Raw genomic sequence first — 20,024 nt, forward strand, 5'->3', positions numbered from 1 at the left:
TTTCTTTTTTTCTCTTTCTTTCTTTTTTCTCTTAAATTTTATTTTATTCTTTTTTTTGGAGGGGGGGCGGTGGGTTGCAAGGCCAGAGGGTGGATATGAAGGGACAGAGAAATGAATGGGATAGATGTGCATGATGTGAAAGATTAAATAAAAAGAAAGAAAAAAAAAAACCAAAGTAGTAACAGGTAAAGTAAAAAAGGCATACCATTTCTATTTAAAAATTCCTACAAAGCGTGTGATTCCTTACCTGTAACAGAAAATAAGAATCTTGCCAATCATTTTTTCCTTCCTTTTGGAAATCTTGTTACTGTGACTTAGAAGATGACTCATTCTAACGTGACTCCTCCTACCTAATTTAAATCCCAGCTGAAGGCTAGAGAAGTCTGCTGCATTAGGGGGAATTTGGGTCCTCTGAGTGACTGACAACCTGACGACGCTATGGCTGGTTTCTCCACATTCATCATCTTTACCTCTGTGCTCTGTCAGATCCCAGGTGAGTCTAACCCTCTCTTGTCCAGTCTCCTGACCTCCTCCTCCTGAGGTGTCATCCCAAGCTTCTGAGTCCACTCTGGAGCCTCTGCTTCATTTGGCTTTGTAATTAGCCGCTGATATCTGGAAGGAGAAGAAAAGAAGCAGCTCTTGGAACTAAGTCCCTTCTGCCTACCCCAGGGAAGGAGAGACAGAAAGAATTGGGTTTTAGAGTCCTGTGTCCTGATCCAGCTCTGCCAGGAGTTAAAAGGAGAACGATAAAACTACCCTAGGCTTCAGGGTTTCTCTCTTTTTGGGTCTCTCTCTTTTAGCCTTCTCTCCTTTTGAGAACAACCTTAGAAGTAAAGTTATACAGCTGTGTATTCATTCATAAATGTATTTTAATTAATACATGTCTAAATAGATTTAATGATGGTGCATAAGAATGAGATCAATCAATGGAAGCAACCATTTGAATTTGTTCTCTCTTAACCCAATCTGCCTCTACTTAGAAAATTAATTAATTATAGGTACTCTATGTTCACTCACATGAAAGACGGGGTGCCTGCATGACCCTGTCATAAGTATGAAAATAATGAAAGATTTTACTATACCTAGTGTTCTCTGACACATGGGGTACCACCATGAGGGCTCTCTTCTCTCTCTCTCTCTCTCTCTCTCTCTCTCTCTCTCTCTCTCTCTCTCTCTCTCTCTCTCTCTCTCTCTCCTCCATAGCTGTCATATCTGTACACAATAAACCTTCCTAAAATAACTCCCAAGCCACACAGGGTTTTCAATCCTTTCCTTCTCACACCAGACCAAACTAAGTGACTCAAATCTACAGTCTGTCACACCTCCTTGAATTCATCAAACCTTGCATTGCTAGGAAGCACCTGGCCCTAAGTAGGTTGCCCTAAAAACAGACTTGTTTCTAAAATACTACCTGAACGGAAATGGTGATCAGAACTAGAATTTAAAGAGAAGGTGGGGGAGGGCATGCCAGGGCTTTGAAAAGCCCAGGTGATCACCTGAAACATCTGTAGTGCCATAGGTATGTAACCTGAGTCTCCTGCTATTCTACTCCAGTAGGCTGTGGGAAGTCTGGGGTTACATCTCCTATGGCTGAAAAGAGTCAGAGATTGTCCTAGAACCCCCAAAAGACAGAGCAGTGGAACAGTACAGACCCTGGATGCAAGTTTCCTAGTTTAACTTGTACTGGATTGCTGTGAGCAAGCATCTTTGTACTTTGAACTTTGCTTTTCAGTGTATAACAGATAGATAAAACTAACTTGCAGAATTACTGCGATGCTTTAAAGTGCAATATCAAAAACAAATCGATTCAGTAATAGTGGCCATTTAAGTTCCTGATATCCCAAGGTACTTTGGGGGGCATCTCCTTACAAACCTATAAGACAGGGACTTAAAGATAAGGAAACAGGCTGGGAGAGGTTGAGTTTCTTAGGCAAGATCATGCCGAGATTACAAGGGGAAGGAGGAAAGGAGTGTCCACAGCTGGCGCTGTCTCCCACACACCGAGCGCTAACCAACAGCTTCAGGTGTCTACCTGACCCTGGAAAGGTGTTCAGGAAAAATGCATTTGGACTGAGTCCCCCGCAGCAAGAGCCAGAAGTCATTTCTTCCTTCCCCAGGTACAGGAGCCCAAGTCAGAGACTGGAAAGACAGTCAACAAACAGGTCGCACTGTTTGGGGGGCGTGGTAATACCAAAGGGATGCCACTCTGGACAACTTGACAGGAGCTGCGAGGCTAGCTCTCGCAGTCTTTCTATTCTCACCAGGGTAAGGGGGGCAACAGTCTGCTCCTCTGAGTATTTCGTAATGGCCGAGTAATACAATGGCTTTAAGGAAAACAAAGATGAGAGGGGAGTATGGGGGATCGCTGCAAAGAACCAGAAAAAAAAGACAGAGAAGAGAGCAGGAGACAAACAAGAGGCAAAGAAGCAAATGAGGCAGCCTGGATGTGTCAGGCAAGGGGTGTGAGGGACTGGAAAGTTTGTGAGTTCTGTTGTGTGTGTACCCCATGGTATTGATTTACAATGCAATTTTCAGGGAACGTTAGAAAAGAAGTTATCTAAAGGGTCACTCATTTCAAACCACTTTGTTATGGAAGCAGTGCTTTTCACTTACGAACAGAAACGTGTAAGTGATTCTACCTTTGGTTGTAGCCTCCCTGGTATTGAGGAAACCCCAAAGCCTTGGCTCTCTGTTCTTTGCCCCTCTCCCTAAGGTTCCCAGAAAGATAGAGATTTTTAGACTCCAGCTGTAGCAAGAGGTACAGGGGAAAATCTTGCCTTTAGCGCCTTGGTTCGTGGCGTCCCTCATTATCCTGAGTCTAGTCTCCCTGTCTGGGAAATAGAATGGAATCAAACTAATTATTACCCCCTGAAGATTCCTCCCAGGTCTGAGATGTTCTGTTCTTGACTTCCATGAGGAGGATTGTCCAGTGTGGTGGTGTCTGTGGCATTGTCAAGGGCTGGGCTGACAGGCAGTTGGAGCTTTGCCAGGCCCCTCCCCTGTGTTTTCCTCCTGGGCTGCTTGCCCTCCTGGGGCTGGGGCTGCTTCTTGCTGCTCCAGTTCACTGTTCTTTTGACCTTTTCCGGGGGAATGTCACAAGAGAGAGAAGTGAAAATATGAAAGGGCGCGACACGAGGGTGGAGATGTCTCATTCTGCTCCAAAGTGTCTCTCAGAGATCATGATGCTCCTGACACAAAGACAGAGAGGCAGAAAGCGGACAGCCTCCTGGTCCAGCGCCTTCAGCCTCTCCATACTGGCTGCCAGGGAGATTTGCAGTGGTGACTGAACCTTTGTCTTACTACAAAGTCACCCACTGCTGTTTTGTGAACTATTTTCTTGAATGCCTCAGACATGAAACTTGAAAAATGGAAAGCCTTCTCAAAGAGCCTTCTGCTCTCGGTGCCTCCCACCAATGCCCTTGGCACCTCCCACCAATGCCCTTGGCGCCTCCTACCAATGCCCTTGGCGCCTCCCACCATGCTGTCACCTGTTCTTGTTCTGTATTTGTCAAAATACTTTCAGATCAACATTCACTCTCCCCAAATTCCTAGGACTTGAAGGTGTTTTTCCCTCAGAGAACTGAAACTCAAAATAGTAAATGTTAAAGTGGGGGGGGGGCTCTGAGATGGATGATCTCTACCCCTACCTCTCTCTCTCAAATTGGGGTTCATCAAACTTGGGCCTCATGTGCATCTGCCAAGGACTCTAAGACTGAGCTACATCTCTGCCATTTTTGTGGTCTTAGAAAAGTCACTCAGCCCTGGTATCCTCATTTATGAAATGGAATGTGTTAACTCTTATCTCCTGAGCTTGTTCTGAAGATCAACAAAGGTAAGTCCATCAGACTGGCTTACAGACACCAAGTGTTTGTCTCTAGAATTATGACTGTGGAGGAGCCGGAATGGGTCCTGGGACCCTTGACTCCCACTGAAGACAGAGAGCCCTTTTTCATTCTGCAGTGTCCTGGTAGGAAGAGAGACCATCATATCCTTCTGTGGACACAGTGATGCCACGACAGGGTAATCTGGGACATAACACCCGTAGACTGGTCATTGGCTAATCCACACACAAAAAAATGACATGTCCAGTCACCACAAAGCAGGGCTACTTCTTTCCTGAAAAGTTGAAGAGGAAATAAAGAAACACATATGTCAAGGTATTCCAGAGGTGTGGCTTTAGACGGGGTTTGAATATGATTTATTTCAGATAGAGAGCTGAAGCACAAAACAGCATAAAATCAAAAGCAAACCAGGGACCAACAAGATGGCCTGGCAGGTATAGGCACTTTCCATGCAAGTCTGGCCACCTGAGTTCAAGCCCCAGAATCCATGTGCAGTTGAAAGGAGAGATCTGACTCTATAGTCGTCCTCTGGCTTCCACATGGCACACCACAGCATATGTCTCCCTATATGCACATATGATGCACATATGGAGCATGTGTGTACGGGTGTGCATGTGAGTGTACACACACACACACACACAACTGAGTATCAGGAAAGAGAAGAGGCCTGGATACTTGTTGATTGGCAGCAAGTGGGTTTTGTATTTTCCATAGCTTTATAACATTATCTTGGCCTTAGAGCTAAAGCCCCCGGCTTCTCTCAGGTCATGTGATAACTCTAAGGAAATCACTGGACCAGAGGAGAATATCACTGAAGCTGAGTGCCATCAGACTTACCCAAACCACTTGGCTGCTGTGAAGTGAAAGGTCAAGGGAGCACAGAGGAAGCAGGTCACACCATCCCCTGCTGACAGGTGGGAGAGTGGCATCTGAGGGAGGTAGGTGAGTCTCGTGCGACCCAGATCTTTAGGAAGGAATTGGTAGTCATACATTCTTTAGCAAACACATCCTGTCTGTAGCCACTGGGCTTCATAGAGCCCAAGAAATCCAGGAATGTGACCCAGCACGAAATTGGAAACATACTTACAACACTATGGGATGCTTCTAGTAACTCTACTGTGCAGTTCTCAAAGGCAAAATTTTCAGATGACTGTCATGGCGCAATGTCAAAAGGTTGAGCAGGCTTGTGAGTCCAGACTCCAGGTCAGGCTAAACCCTCCCACGGAATCCCCACAGCAATCATTACTTCCCTTCTCATAGCACGTGCTGTTGTTTTACTGCTGATTTCTCGCAATTTTGAGAGCACAAGGATCATGACATCTTGCTCAAGTCCTCAGTTCTCTCTTTAGCTCCTAAAAAGATCAAGCATACCAAACATTGTCTGCTTAAATTTGAACAAACTGTAGCATCATGCCTGGAAGTGATGAAGATGAGGCCAAAGTTTCATCTCAACTTTGAGCAATTTTAAAAATGTCTCTGGTTTCTAGATCCCATTTCTCAGTCACTGGGATAATAAAACTAAACTGGCTAGAATTTCCCAACACTGTTTTTTGTTCGTTAACCTATTATTTAGGAAATGGCAGGGAACTGCTTCCTTCATTTAACTTTCTTTTCCATCCTGAAGATACACTTAAGACAGAACAGTAATCTGGGGATGGTTGCACTTAGGGGGTGGAGGCAGGAAGATCAAGAGGTCAAGACTCTGGAGCTCAGGGGCTAAGAGCAATTTGCTGCTCTTGCAGAGAACTTGGGGTTGATTCCCACACTCACATGGTGGCTCACAACCACCTGTAACTTCATTTCTAGTGGGGGATCTGTCCCCTTCTAACTTTGACAGGTACCAGGCACACACATGGTATACATATCTACACATTGACAAAATACTGATACACATAAAGTCAAATTTAAAAACCTAAAAAAAAAAATACTTTTTATTTTTTTTAAAAAAAAGTGTTCAAGGTCATTCTCCCTTAGTTCCATAGCAAGTTTGAAGCCAACTTTGGAAAAAGAAAAGAAAAGGAAAAATAAGAAGAGGCAGGAGAGAGGAGGAAGAGAATGGATGGTGGTGCTCCATGGAGCACTCTGCCCCCTGTCATCCTCTACTTCCCTCCTAACAAAGGACAGCAAATTTCAGATTTTCCGCACCCTTGCTCCACATTACTCATATCTGGTGACATTTACCCTGAGAAAGTTGACACCTACTGTGAGGGAGTGAGAAGAGGGCTTCCTCCTGGCTGAAGCACACGTGCACGTACTAACATACTAAAGCCATAGTCTCAGTTTGCCCCTTAAACACTTTGCTATGGTTTAGATGTGATCTGTCACACCCATGAGTTTGATACTAAAAGTACTGTGGTGAGGTAGAGGTGATAAAACCTTTAAGAGCTAAGGCCTAGCAGAGGCTGTTAGGTGACGAAGGTACCATTATTCTGAGACAGAATTGCTTCCACTTTCTTGAAGTAAGTTAACTGTCCTGAGAGCAGATTTGTTGTGGTGAGGCCCTTCTGTTCTTGGCCTCTTCTGCACAGGGGTGATTTCCCTTCTGTTTCTCTGCCGTCTTGTGACCCAACAAAGAGAACCTTCACCAAAGGCTTCACATATGGTATTGCACACGCTCAGATTTTCAACTTCCCAAACTGTAAGTTACTTTTTCTTTATAAAGTATCCACCTTCAAGCATGTTGTTATTCCTTCAGAAAAGGACAGATACAAACCATAAAAGGGAGTGAGTAATAAAAGTCCCCCAAAACCAATGTGAAAATGAAATTACTTGAAGGTCCAGGAATTTGACCCACTAGGGGGGCAAGTGATACCCAATCTTCACCTGACTTCAAAATATTTACCCTTTCTGTCTCTGTCATTGAAATGTAAGAATGAAGGCATCAATTGATCAAATAAACCAGAGTATGTTTGATTTTGTCTGTAACTTTTACTGGTACTATTTTTCCATCCTTTGAGATAATTAAAGTAAAAGTAGTCTAAAACCATTCCAGCCTTTGTATTATACGAGTAGGGAACTTTTTGAAAACTCAAATTTAACTAGATATTTTGACAAGATTGCAGGGATGTAAAGTATATGTACACTGACTAAGAAGTTATAGGAGAAAATGTTTGAAAATGGAAATTTTTTCCAGGAAGAGAAGCCAGTACTTTTGAAGGTTCCCCAGACCTGTACTTAAGGGAGTAAATTCTGTTCTGTCTGATGAAAGTAAAAATCTTCCTCTTCTAAGAACTTTAACAGCTAAAGAAAGTTCATAGTACATGCTTTAAATTTTTTGCCTCAGTGCCTTTGTTAGCCCCAGATTTTGTCCCTTAGACTTTTACAGACAGTTACCCCATCACCATCACTGTAAATGTTTACTTAGTTGGTCACTTCTGGAAGTTCCACCAAGAGTCTAGTGATGACTGCTTCAGAGTCAGGCTCTACCAGGTGAGCTAAGACTGTGTCAGTCAAAGCAACAAAATTCTTGTGGAATGAAAACCCTACAGCAATTTTTAGCATGTGAGGTGAGCGTCTTAATGCTCCCCAACACTCAGACTCCCTTTTTCTTCTTCCCACACAAACATATCATGTAAGTATAGAAGCTTTTTGTGGGGATGACCTTGAGTTTACTAATGCGTCTTAAACTGGGAAGAGAGGTCATCCTTACACGTGTCCACTATTGCTGTCCCTACAAACATCTAGCTCTCCTCCCATTACCATGTTGATGCTTGTGAACCAGTGATTCTGGTTTGGGCAACCTATCTCATCAGCTTCATGCTAAACATCTCTGGAGTAATCTGGTTTTCCTAAGAGACCCAGATAGAAACTTCTTTAGTTGTCTCTCCTTACCTCCCCCAACAACAGGAACCTGTCGAGGATGGAGCTGGTCTTTCAAGTTTACCACAGTTTGGACTACTCTGTTGGGGGTCTCTGAGAATATGGTGTGGTGGTGGCAGGTGACCTTGCAGGCAGAAGGGTCTGTTCTTAATGCCACCTCAATGTGGATGAGGTTCTGCTTCTATTGAACTTGAAGATATGTCACAGGATCTTCCAAGGACTCAAAGGTTGTGGTAACTTGTGACAAGAGCTTATGTTATCGTTTTCTGTGTCTGCAGTGACAGCAAAAACTTCTGGAACTCTGAAGGAGATGGTTGGTGCCCTTGGTGGATCTGTGACCTTCAGTCTGAATTTCACAGAAAAACAGGTTCACACTATTGTATGGACCTTCAAGACAATTTCTTTTGCCATCATAGTTAAGGACAAAGTCATAGTGCCTCAAAATCATAACAAAGAAAGGATTGTCTTCCCAGATGGAAGCTACTCCATGACACTTAGCCAGTTGAAGAAGAATGACTCAGGTGTCTACCGGGCAGAGATTCACAGTACATCTCTTGAGTCTCCCTTCACCCAGGAATATGTGCTGTATGTCTATGGTAAGTAGGCTTAGTTCTAATGGTGGATGGTAGGCATATGGATGTAGTGAGCATCCTGATACAGTGGATGTTAAAGTCAAGTTTGGATAATCACACAGCAAGGATCAGGGAGCAGAGGATTCCTGCACTGATGATATGGCCCATATGTTCTCTGCTTACTTTGATATTCTATAAGAGACTGTGCAGTAATCCCAGAGAATCTAGAAAACAATGAGAACTCTAAGAGAAACATACATAGAGCTAATCTACATGGGTAGTAGAAAAAGACAAGATCTCCTAAGTAAATTGGGAGCACGGGGACCTTGGGAGAGGGTTAAAGGGGAGGGGAAAGGCAGGGAGGGGAGCAGAGAAAATGTAGAGCTCAGTAAAAAAACAATTAAAAAGAGGCTATGCAGTGTAGACGATGGGCAACCTAAGAAGTGGCTATCAGTTGGGCAGTGGTGGAGCATGAATCTAATATCATGATTTGGGAGGCAGAGGCAGTCAGATCTCTGAGTTCCAGAACAGCCTGGTCTATGGAGTGAGTTCTAGGACAGCCAGAGCTACATAAGAAACCCTGTCTCAAAAACAAAACAGAAATGACAAAAAAGGTGGCTACCACACAAATAGAAGTCAAAAGTTGGCTATTTGATGTGTGCATGGCCTTAGCCAAGTTACTTTCTTTAAACCTTAGTTCCACATATGTGAGGACAATGGTGCCTACCTTAAGATTATTAGATACAAATTAATTACATTCTTTCCCCTATAAACTTTAAGCAACTGGGAAATACACACACATACACACACAAAATCAGAATGAAGATAAGATCCGACTATGCCTGTAGTTGTAGCTACTCTGGAGAACTATGGGATCAGGTTTGAGAGGTTAGCCTGGGCAACAGTAAGAGAAAGGCAGAGAGGGAGAGAGGAAAGAGAAACTCAGGAAGTTAAACTTGCAAACCAGTCAGCTCTCTACCAGAAGAGTTACTTGTCCTGTGCACTGAACTACAGCATCAGAGATACCAGGAGAAGGGACCCAAGACTAGCTTACAGGAGCTAGGCAATGCACCTTGAGCCAGGCTTATATTCCATTGAGATACTGTGGAAGGCAACAGAAATGAGTTAATCTGCAGGTAATCTAGTTGGGGGAAGGGTGAAGAGGAAAAAGGTATTTGAACAGAAATATTTAATGGACCAAACTCTAGGATAGATAAGCTGTTGATGATATTCTAAGCATAAAGGAGTAGGCACAAGTTAGTAAAAAGTGTTACTACATTATTATTATTCTCCCTAAGAGGATAAAGGAAAGTGTGTTCAAGGAAGTCCGAGGACAAGCAATGAAAAGCCTCTGCCTAAAGACTGGGTAGTATTTAAATACAACTAAGGTCAGTGTTTGCCCTGCGTCTAGGCGTGGTGAATATCACTACATTGTTGTTGTATGATTATCTCTGCTAGAATAGTTGCTATTGTTATTCTTGCTATATAGGTAGAGCCAAGCAGACTTAAGAGGTCTCTTTCCCAGATAAGAATAAGACATTCTGTTCTGAACTGTTAGTTGCTTACCCTTCTTGAATTTACCAGCAATAGTCGGGTCCAAGGTAAAGAAGAGTAACTCAGAGAAGGTTGAGCTCAGGACTAACTTCCGTCTTCTGTTGTGCTCTTTTACAGAGTATCTCTCAAGGCCCAAAGTCACCTTGAATGGGCAAGACAACATGAATGGTACCTGCACAACCAACCTGACATGCTCCATGGACAAGGGAGGAGAGAATGTGACCTACAGCTGGAAAGCCATTGGGCATGGAGTCAATGAATCTTATGATGGTGCCGTCCTCCCCATCTCCTGGAGATTGGGAGAAAAAGACAAGACTTTAATTTGCATGGCCAAGAATCCCATCAGCCAAAGTTCCTCAATCCCCACCCACATCCAGGATCTCTGTGGAGGTAAAAGTCTCCTCTCTTCAGGAGCTTCTGGTTGGAGAAATGTTATCTTCTTTAGCTCCCAGTTTCTATAGAAACAGGCTCCGTGTCAACTAAAGGCCTCTGGGAAAGCAGCAGGCTGGGAGGAATGTGGAAGTTAGGTCCTTTTGCCTAGCTGACTTTACCACACACATCCACCCTCCTCATGCCTCTCTTTATTTTCTCTTTAAAGATGCTGCCAAGGACCTAAATTCATCCAGCATCATCCTATATATCCTGCCAGTGTTAATTGTACTGGGTCTCTTGCTGGTGATTATTCCTGTTGCTATGCATACAGAGAAAGGAAAAGGTAAAGCATTTATGATTTTTCGCTTCATATATGTTCTCCTTTTTATTCCTCATGCAATACATTAATCTGTGTGCAAGATTTAGTGTTGAAGATATAAAACCAGGAGGTCATGGTCTCTTCCCTTAAGAAATGCACAGTCAATGGCTAGACAGAGAGAGCTCATTCAGTAAAGTGCTTGCCATACAAGTGTGAGGACCTGAATTCAAACCCCAGAACTCATATTTAAAAAAAAAAATCCAGATGCGGCAGCATGTACTTGTAATCCCAACACTGGGGAGGTGGAGATAGGTGGTTCCCTGGGGCTTATACTGGTCAACTAGCCTAGTCTAACCTGTTAGTCCCAAGCCAGTGAGAGATTCTATCTCATAAAACAAGGTAGACAACACCTGCAGAACAACACCCGAAGTTGATCTCTGACCCTCCCACACATGCACATGTACTAACACATGCACCTATTCACACATGAATATAAACACACACACACACACACACACACACACAGAAAGAGAAGTATGTGCCATAGCTGTAAGCCTTAGCTCCAAAGTAGAGAATGTAGTCCTTGCCTTCTCTCTTGAGGACAGAGTCTCTTTCTAGTGCCTACTTCTGTCCTTCCTTCAGAAGGATGTGGCCCTTCTGATGATACAGGTCATACATTGTTGATTCTTGTAACAGGAGGGCCTGCTTGTTGTTGGGGCTTCTGTCCTGCCCAGTTCCCACAGTCATTTAGCCCCAAAGAAAATCACACAGAGGTCTCCATAAGATTATAAACTGATTGTCCCATTAGCACATGCTTCTTATTAGCTCTTGTAGCTTATATTAACCCATTATTCTTATCTATGTTACCCACATGGCTCAGTACCTTTTTCAGCAGGGCAGGTCACATTCTGCTTCTTCGGTGATCTGGGCAGGACTGCAGAAAGAGCTTCCTTCTTCCCAGAATACTCCTGTTCTCATTGCCTTGCCTCTACTTTCTGTCTGGTTATCCCACCTATACCTCCTGCCTGGCAACTGACCAATCAGTGTTTATTTAAAACATAATTGACAAACAAAATCTCTTCTCCAAAGTAACATATCTTTTGACTTCAATTTTGAAGTCAAAGTCTTTTCAAAATAACAATCTTTTAAAAAAAAGAGGGGGAAGTGGTGCAGGACAATCACCTATATTCTGTCAATTATATTTAAATAAATGCTGATTGGCTGATAGCCAGGCAGGAAGTATAGGCCAGAAAACCAGACAGGAAATAGAGGTGGGACAATGAGAACAGGAGTGTCCTGGGAAGAAGGAAGCTCTTTCTGCAGTCCTGTTCAGATCATGGAAGAAGCAGGATGTGATCTGCCCTGCTGAAAAAGGTACTGAGCCATGTGGCTAACATAGATAAGGATAATGGGTTAATATACGTTATAAGAGCTAATACGAAGCCTGATCTAATTGGCCATTCAGTTTATAACTTATGGAGACCTCTGTGTGATTTTATTTGGGACTTGCCGGCTGTGGGAACTGGGCAGAACAAAAACCCCAACAAACAGCCCCTCCTGCTACAGCTTCTGCTCCTTCCCAGCAGGAAGGTCTCCCTGCCCTTCCTATCCTTATCCCTGTCAGAGTCCCCAACCAGATTGTCTTCCATACTCAATCAGCATCAAGATTCCTCTTTCCCCTTTACCTCAGGCTAGGCACATTCCTCTTGGACAAACCTTTCTTTGTCTCTCTACATTGTACCCTGTCCTGTATCCCAAAACCTTTATTTGTTTCCCATCTTCCTACCAGCACTGTCCATGGTGGGGCAAGAGTAGAGTGTGGAGGAAAAGTTGCAGCAATAGTTGAGTACAAATGCAGACTTTGGGATAGTCTTTAAGATATTCTTTGAGAATGCCTCTGTGAGAGGCATTCTGGGAATGTTGCTGACCCCCTCTGCTTCTCACTGTAGCCACCTTGATTTGGAGATTTGGAAGTGGAGTGACAAGTGGATAATTCATCCTGATTTGTCCAGAATTTTCTCCAGTTTAATATTGAAAGTTTACTGCCCTATAAAGTGTTTCCGTTTCAGAGTGACTAGGATGGTTGGTCACTCTGAGTAGATCATCCAAGTTTTGTGGGCCAGGGGAGATTGTGAACGGTAAGAAAGGCAGTCTTTGATTCTCTAAACCTGGCTTTAGTTTCCAAGGAAGACATGGAGAAAGTGGACATCCACCAGGAAAAGCCAAACTTCTGTCCCCACTTGGAAGAGAATCCAGAATATGACACAATCCCTTACATGAACGTGAGTCCCTTTCCATTTTCTTTTCTGTAATCAGATCCATCCCTCCAAGGCTTTCCTTATTTCACTTGAGACTACCCTCTACAAGATTGGGTAGCATAAGAAAAGGGAGGGGATTAAGATGTACAGTCTTTGACTTCAGTCAGTGTGCCTCCCTCACACCTTAACTCATAGCCATGCAGAAGTTGGTGAACTTTAGAACCCTTGATTCTTCTCCACACCTGTACCACTCATGTGAGCAGTTCCATGAGTCACTCTTCCTTTTTACAGTTGATGATGGTGGTCTTTGCTTCCTCACAGGAGGTTGGAAGCTGGTCTGCTTTGTAGCCTACTCAACTTACTAAGTCAAAATTTATCACCTCTTCCTCTTCTCTTGCTCAGGTTACACCCACAGAAACTATAAGGCTGCCCTACATGGTCAGGAAATAAGCTTAAACTCACCCAGGACATTTTTTCCTTTCTAATCATGAGTTTTTGTTCTTGTTTTATTTTGGCTCATTGGGCATCCTTACTGTTTCACCAAGAGACTATGAATTACTGGATAAGTCCATTTTTAACACTGACACTATAACTTCATGTTAGCCTTTAGCCACCTTAGGAGACTCATAGTTCATGAGATATATCTCAACATATTTTGAAATCCAATGAAACATAATACAGAAAATGTGATAAAAACAAATAAAAACACAATGATTGTCTTTAAAACTGATTAATGGGCATTGTTAATCAGTTACTAACAACAGAACTTCTCTGCCTATCCCAGAACTTTCTTTTTCTTCTCTCTGTGTTCTCTTACATATACTTTGCTTTCTCTGGATGTCTCCATGTTCTTGTCTGTGTGACTCAGAAGTTAGGTGATAATTACGTTTGTTTGTTGTTGGTTTATTAATAGGAAACAAATATGGAAGAGGTAGCAGCAAACACACTTTATTCCACTGTGCAGATTCCCAAAGTGGTAAGAACCTTTATTGCTGACTCTCATCCTAACTGCCAATCCCTTTTCTGTGGCTCATGTTCAGATTTACATTTCGTAGGGATTCTCAGTCCCTGGTGTTAAAACAGACCCCTGCCAGTCTCTCATGTCTGCCTGTGGTGGGGAGTCCTGCTTGTGACGCCAGACATGTTGAGGCCATTTAGCTTTGAGCATGTATCTAGATAGGTTTTTCAGGGCTTTGTTTGAGGTTACCCAAAAATGTAGGAAATAGATGAAAACTGTTTTATTGGAACAAACAAAGTAGGAGGGGGATTCTAGATTGGATTGATATAGAAAAGCAGAAGGGTTCTGTCTAGAGTCATAGAGAGGGGAAGGGCCATTTACAGCTTGTGCTATGCACACGAAGAGACGGGTCATGGGTAAAGACTCTGTAGTAGCATGTAACTGGAGGAGGGAGATTTTCTCGCTCTGGTTATGTTACATCTACTTTGCACCCTCCCTGCCAAACCCCAAATGTGGTAAGATGCATATCTTATCCCTTCATCACCTGTGATTTGAAGAGACAGGGGCACCATTTTGTCTGTTTTCCCTTCCTGTCCAAAAGAATTGAAAAGACAAGGATATTGAAGATGGTTTTCTTAGTGGCAGAAATGCTTGTGAATTTATTATAAGATTACTCAGTTTGTTAAGCATGGAGAAAGATAAATATATTTCCCTCAAGAATAATCTCTCTCAGCTAAAAGTAAACAGGAGGACTGTATGTGAAGCAGCTATGGGTTGGGTACCTAGAGGGTTGAAGGGGAAGGGAGAGGTAGGGAGGCAGCAGAGAAGAATGTAGAGCTCAATATAAATTTAAAAAAAGAGTGTATGGGATGACAGGTCTTCTATGAGTGCTTGGGCTCTGCTCATGTCCCGCGTTCTTCTTCCCATGTCTGCCCGCAGGTGAAGAGTCCCAACTCCCTGCTTGCAATGCCACCTACGTCAAGGCCGTTAAGCTTTGAAAATATTATCTAGACAGCAGTACTCTCTCTTCTCAGTCCAGCTAAACATGAAGAATTCACCATTCTCAGCAGAAATGGAAACTTCTATTGCAGATTGAATGTAAATGCCTCCTTGTGCATTTGCATACAGATGGCGAAGACCAGACTTAAGGAGTTTCAAAGAACAATGACTCTTGGGGATTGGCATGGAGCTCATTCCTATTTCATTTAGTGGAGAAATTTGTTTCTAGACACCACAACACCAATGCTGTGACACAGCCATACTCCCTTTGTTCGTATTTATAGTAAGAAATCAAAACAAAGAAAAGAAACAGGAAAATGAAGAAAATATGCAGTTTGATAAACAGCATGAATGCATTTAAAGTTGTTGGGAAATTGGGTATACACAAAAAAGCTGCAACGGTTAAAGAGAAGAGCTGCATTGAAGAGTAACCCCCCAGACTTTGCACTAGGACAGTAGAAAAGAAGCACTGAGAGCAAGGCCCTATCTATCAAGAACTCCAACTGAAAAGCCCATTTGAAAAGATTTCATTTAAAAGGAAGAATGTCTGAACACAGAGCATCCTACTTCATACATTAGACTGAAAATGCGTTTCTCTGGATTCACCTGCGCGGGTTCTCAGAGCCTGCTGAAGCCCTGACTCAAGGGGGTGTGGCTCTACCCTGGACCATCTGCAGAATTTGGCAATGTCCATATGCTGGTGCCTTTGCTTACAGGCAGAATGTAGAAGCTAGGAGCCACTGAGACTTGCTCTGAGTATACATCAAGGTTGGTCTTTCTGAGTGGAACTGCCAAGCAACCTTGCATGAAACTATGCAGGCAAAGCCTAGGTTGCAGTATAGACTCCAAGATACTGAAGCTGCCAGGAACATGAAGCATCTGCTGAGAAAACTTCAGGCACTGAATATACCCAAGAAAGAGGTCATGTGTGCTTTTGTTAGAATAAAAAAGGCCTCCCCAAATCAACTGGAGCATACATGATGCCACAGCGTACCCAGGATGCCAGATACGGAGCTTCAGGATTTACATTTCCCTGTTGGGTTTGACCTAGCTTTGGTCTGTTCTTTCTTTGCTGTGCCTAATCCCTCCCTTTCGGAATGATGGAATGTGAATGTTTCCTCTCCCATTGTACATTGTAAGTATGTAAGATTTTTTTTTAATATCTTATAGGGGCTCACAGCTAAGAGTTTGCCTTGCATCTTATAAAAGACATTAGACATTGAACTGTTATGGCCAGGGACTCTTAAAGTTCGATGGAATACATTTTGAACTGTGTGATAACCATGAGCTTGTGTGAGCCAAGGTGTGACTGTTATATATTGAGTCTAAAGCATGTTCCACAGGCTCATGTGTTTGAATACTTCGTGTTCAATTTGGACAACTGATGGTGTTAGGGATGCTGTAGAACCTACAGAAGATAAGGCCTGCCTGGAGACGGTACATCCACAGGAGGAAGACCTTGAAGGTGATATTCACTTTTGGCTTTGGGCAGAGCCTTCTGCTTCTACCTCAGGCAGAGTCCTGCCCACCACAATGTAAAGAAGCAGCCATTGCAAACACCCTCTAATGTAGACTGAGCCCCTACAGCCTTCATGCCTTCTGGTGATGGATTTCATCGCTGGAACTCAAAACCAAAATAACCTTCTGCCCTCGTGAGTTGCTTCTGTCAGGATTCTGGCCTCAAAACAAGAGGACCAACTAATACAACTTCCTTCCAGAATAAGCTACTTGTATGCTGCTTTGGACCCTGAGGTTCATTGTTCCACTGCTGAGAACTCTCATCAAACTCAGAGTCTGTAGTCCTGTAAATGTGACTATGAATCTGTCGGTCCTAAGGAAAAAAAGCCCAGAAATGTATATATTAATTAAGACCTCAGAACAAGATCTCAAGTTCCATCCTATTCTATAACTTGAGATCAGAACTATAACAGGAGACTGCTTACCAGGACAGGCATGTTCAGCACGAGCATGTTTAACAGCCCAAAATGATGTATTATTAATGGAGTCAACAGCTATGTGCCAGGAACTGTGTCAGACTTGGTTGTTTATTCCAACACACTCTGATCTTGCTTGACACTTCATGAACAACTTTACAGAGAGCCACAGAACCAATGGCTATACAGTCCCAGAAGTCCCCATGTGGGCATGCAGGTGCCAGAGGTCAAAATGCACAAGGATAGGACATCCAGTTAAATCCCTATGTTTGGCTGGTACCATCCCCATTGAGTGTCCATCACTCAAAAAGCAAGTGATGAAGGACAAGGACCCCTTATCTCTACTTCACTTTTCCCTTGCATGCTCCAAAGGAGAAGCCTAAGCTCTGGGCCTTTAAAGGAGCCAATTATTCTTAATAGAGAAATAGCCTGAATACACATTTTGGATCTAGTCAAAGAGCTGGAGTCAAGGGATAACTGAGTCTGGGGTTTGATGGCTTGAAAAATGTTTACAACTGTTAAGAACTTATGCTAGGTAGAACAGACATATTCCTTGCCCCATAGAACTCATTTTAACTTTTTGGTGTTGTGAAAGAGACATGGGAACACATAGAGCAGTGTGTGTGTGTGTGTGTGTGTGTGTGCGCGCGTGCGTGCGTGCGTGCACGTACATGTGCATTTGATATATTTCCAGAACCAGAACTTATATATCTTGAATGAGGATTCTAAAAGGGAACCAAGATTCTAAGGTTGAAGGACATAAACTCAAATAGTTTTAAAACATGTTGAAAAAAGAGGAAGCATGTTTCTATAAAGAAGAAGTATCTGGAGTAAGGAAGCACTCCCAAATATAAGATGAAAGCAAAAACAGAAATAAGTATACCAAAAAAAAAAAAAAGAGGAAGCCAAGAAACTGGGGAAGGAGGAAGAAGCTTGAGGCTGAAGTCGTGAGGGGAAATGAAAGCTAAAAAGCTAAAAATAGGATGCATTCCCCAATACATGGCAACCCTGTCAAGACCACAAAGGATTGAGCTAGCCTCTGCCCAGAGCTGTGTAGGCATTTGCCCAAGGCACAGATGTAAATGCTATTAAATACTACAGATCACTGTATTTATTACTCTAATTAAAAAGTAAATATTATTTAAATAAAATCAGTATGTATTAAGGAAGATTTCCCCCAAAGTTTTCACAAAGGTGAGAGGAAGGGCCCATAACAGCACTTGGAGGCGAGAACCATTTACTGTGCATCCTGGAGAAACCAGGGCTTCAAGTTTGTCCAGATAATAATAATTATGTAATTTGATTCTTTTAAAGACATTATGGAATTCACATACTGAAATATGCATTATGTTGCAATTTTCCATAAACAAATTATGGAAACTCCCTGAGAATGAGCCCATAAATAAGGTTAAATGAGCAAAGACTAAAGAGTATAGGATAGGGAGCTGGAGGGGCGACTCTGCAGTTATAAGCACCAGCTCATTTTCCAAAGGAGTTTAATCCTCAATACTGAGAAGGTGGCTCACAAGCATCAGTAACTCCATTTCCCAGGGCATCTTATACCCTCTTCTGACTTCCATGGGTACCATGCAGGCACATGGTACATAAACATACATGCCAGTCAATGTCTATACACATATAATAATGAAATTAAGTTAAATCTTAAAAATACAGTTTATATAGCCAAGTATGGGAGACATATGCTTATAATATCAGTGTTTGGAAGGCAGAGAAAGGAGGCTAGTTATAAGTTTGAAGTCAGACTATATAGTAAGTTTCAATCCAGCAAAGGCTATATAATAGGAAGATCCTTTCAATATTTACAATTATTATTTTTGTTATTGCTATAAATTTACATTTGTCTAAAATTTAAAGAAATGTAGTTCATGGTGGTTATGTGCTTATAATCTTACCACCCAGGAGACTGAAACAGAAAGACTACACATTTGAGGTCTACTGGGGCTACATAATGAGACCTTGTCTCAAAAACAACAAAAAAAATGAAAGTCAAACAGTTTTTATAAAGCTAGAAAATGTAACAGTTATCATAAGTGGGAAAGATAACGTGTAGAATTGAATGTGCTCCGTGAGTACTGTTACGTTGAAAGAAATGCCTTGCGTGAAAACAAGCCCCAGTCCAAGCACCACATAACTAGGTGTCAAGATGTGTGCTGTAGTAGCTGCCCTCCAGAGGTGTTGGCAATGGGGTCAGAAACTCAGAATCCTCTGCTAACTAGTTCCAGGTCAGCCTGAAATAAGTGAAACATTGTTCAAAAAAAATTAAGAAGGAAGAAGGATGGGGGGAAGGAGAGGAAAGAAGGAGGGAGTGAGGCCAATGCTTCTCCATCTTTCAATTAATACGGAGTACATATATTTTTTTTAAAAAAAATGTATGTGTGAAGAAAGCACATTTAACTATTAATAATAGTTGTGGGGAGAGTGAAAGTTTAACTATCTCATTATTTGTTTTTCTTGTGTGTATTCATTTTCCAAATGCTTTTCCATTTCAAAATATGCATATTGTAGAGCAGGATGGAAAAAGTTGTAAATAGATTTTCAGTGAAAATAAAAGAGTTGGTGTCTGCTAAGAAGAACTGAAGGGGAAATCTGAAACCCACCTGTTAAAAGTGTGGTGAAGGAAAATGGAAAATGCCCCCCCTGAGGGAGAACAAAGGAAGACCCTCCCACAGTGATCACAGGAAAAGATTAATTTCGGTCAGAGCATGACTTGCATCTTGTGGTGGGTTGTGGGCAGGCAATGAGAGCTGGGCTTTAGATTCCCCCATCACTCCCGCATCTCCTCTGTCTGGGAACCATCTCATATGGCAAAAAAATAGGATTAGCATCCTTCCCACCCCACCCTACCACCACCCTCTCTTGCTTTAACTAAAAGGGCCCGGAGTCTATGAACTCACTATTTCACAAAGGTGGGCTCAAAAGGAGGTCCTTTCCTCCTGAGCTCAAGCTACCAGCAAAGGAAACCACCAACTAGTGCGAAAAGTCACACCGCCTCGTGGGCCCACCACATACAGCCCTCGGAGTTATGTGGTGTGCAACCTGTGAAATATGAGCCATGAATTCTCGAATATAGAAACCTAATAAAAGGAAGGAGGGGGAGCAAGACTGTTTGCATCATTTCAGGAGGGCGTTTGCTCCTGCACTCACTCATGCATGCATATTTTTATCTAACAGCACTACTGTGTACCACTAATGTCAGGCACTGTCCAAGAGTACAGAGCACACAACAGTGAACCAGAACAGCAGTCTGTGCCCTCAGGGTGCTTATACTCCAGTGAGAGGCCAACGTACATACTACCCTGCAAATAGCATACAGTGGTCAGGACTGATCACCTACAATGGGGGGCTTACCTAGGGCAAGGGAATGGTCAGAGAATCT

The 20,024-nt window shown here is 42.7% G+C and overlaps 1 protein-coding gene across 2 annotated transcripts; it reads left to right on the forward strand.

The window, feature by feature from the left end:
- Nucleotides 1–417: 417 nt before the first annotated feature.
- Slamf7 (SLAM family member 7) lies at nt 418–15,722 on the forward strand. Of its 2 annotated transcripts, XM_057770047.1 has the most exons (7): nt 418–493; nt 7,940–8,257; nt 9,905–10,177; nt 10,386–10,502; nt 12,657–12,760; nt 13,650–13,712; nt 14,634–15,722. In XM_057770047.1, exons 1-7 carry the CDS (start codon nt 439–441, stop codon nt 14,703–14,705), a joined length of 1,002 nt encoding a protein of 333 aa, XP_057626030.1. In that variant the 5' UTR covers nt 418–438; the 3' UTR covers nt 14,706–15,722. The 2 variants fall into 2 exon arrangements, with proteins under 2 accessions (XP_057626030.1, XP_057626031.1); XM_057770048.1 differs by lacking the exon at nt 12,657–12,760.
- Nucleotides 15,723–20,024: the final 4,302 nt, after the last annotated feature.

The sequence above is a fragment of the Chionomys nivalis genome, chromosome 5, assembly GCF_950005125.1.
Source record: "Chionomys nivalis chromosome 5, mChiNiv1.1, whole genome shotgun sequence".
Taxonomy (NCBI): Eukaryota; Metazoa; Chordata; class Mammalia; order Rodentia; family Cricetidae; genus Chionomys; species Chionomys nivalis.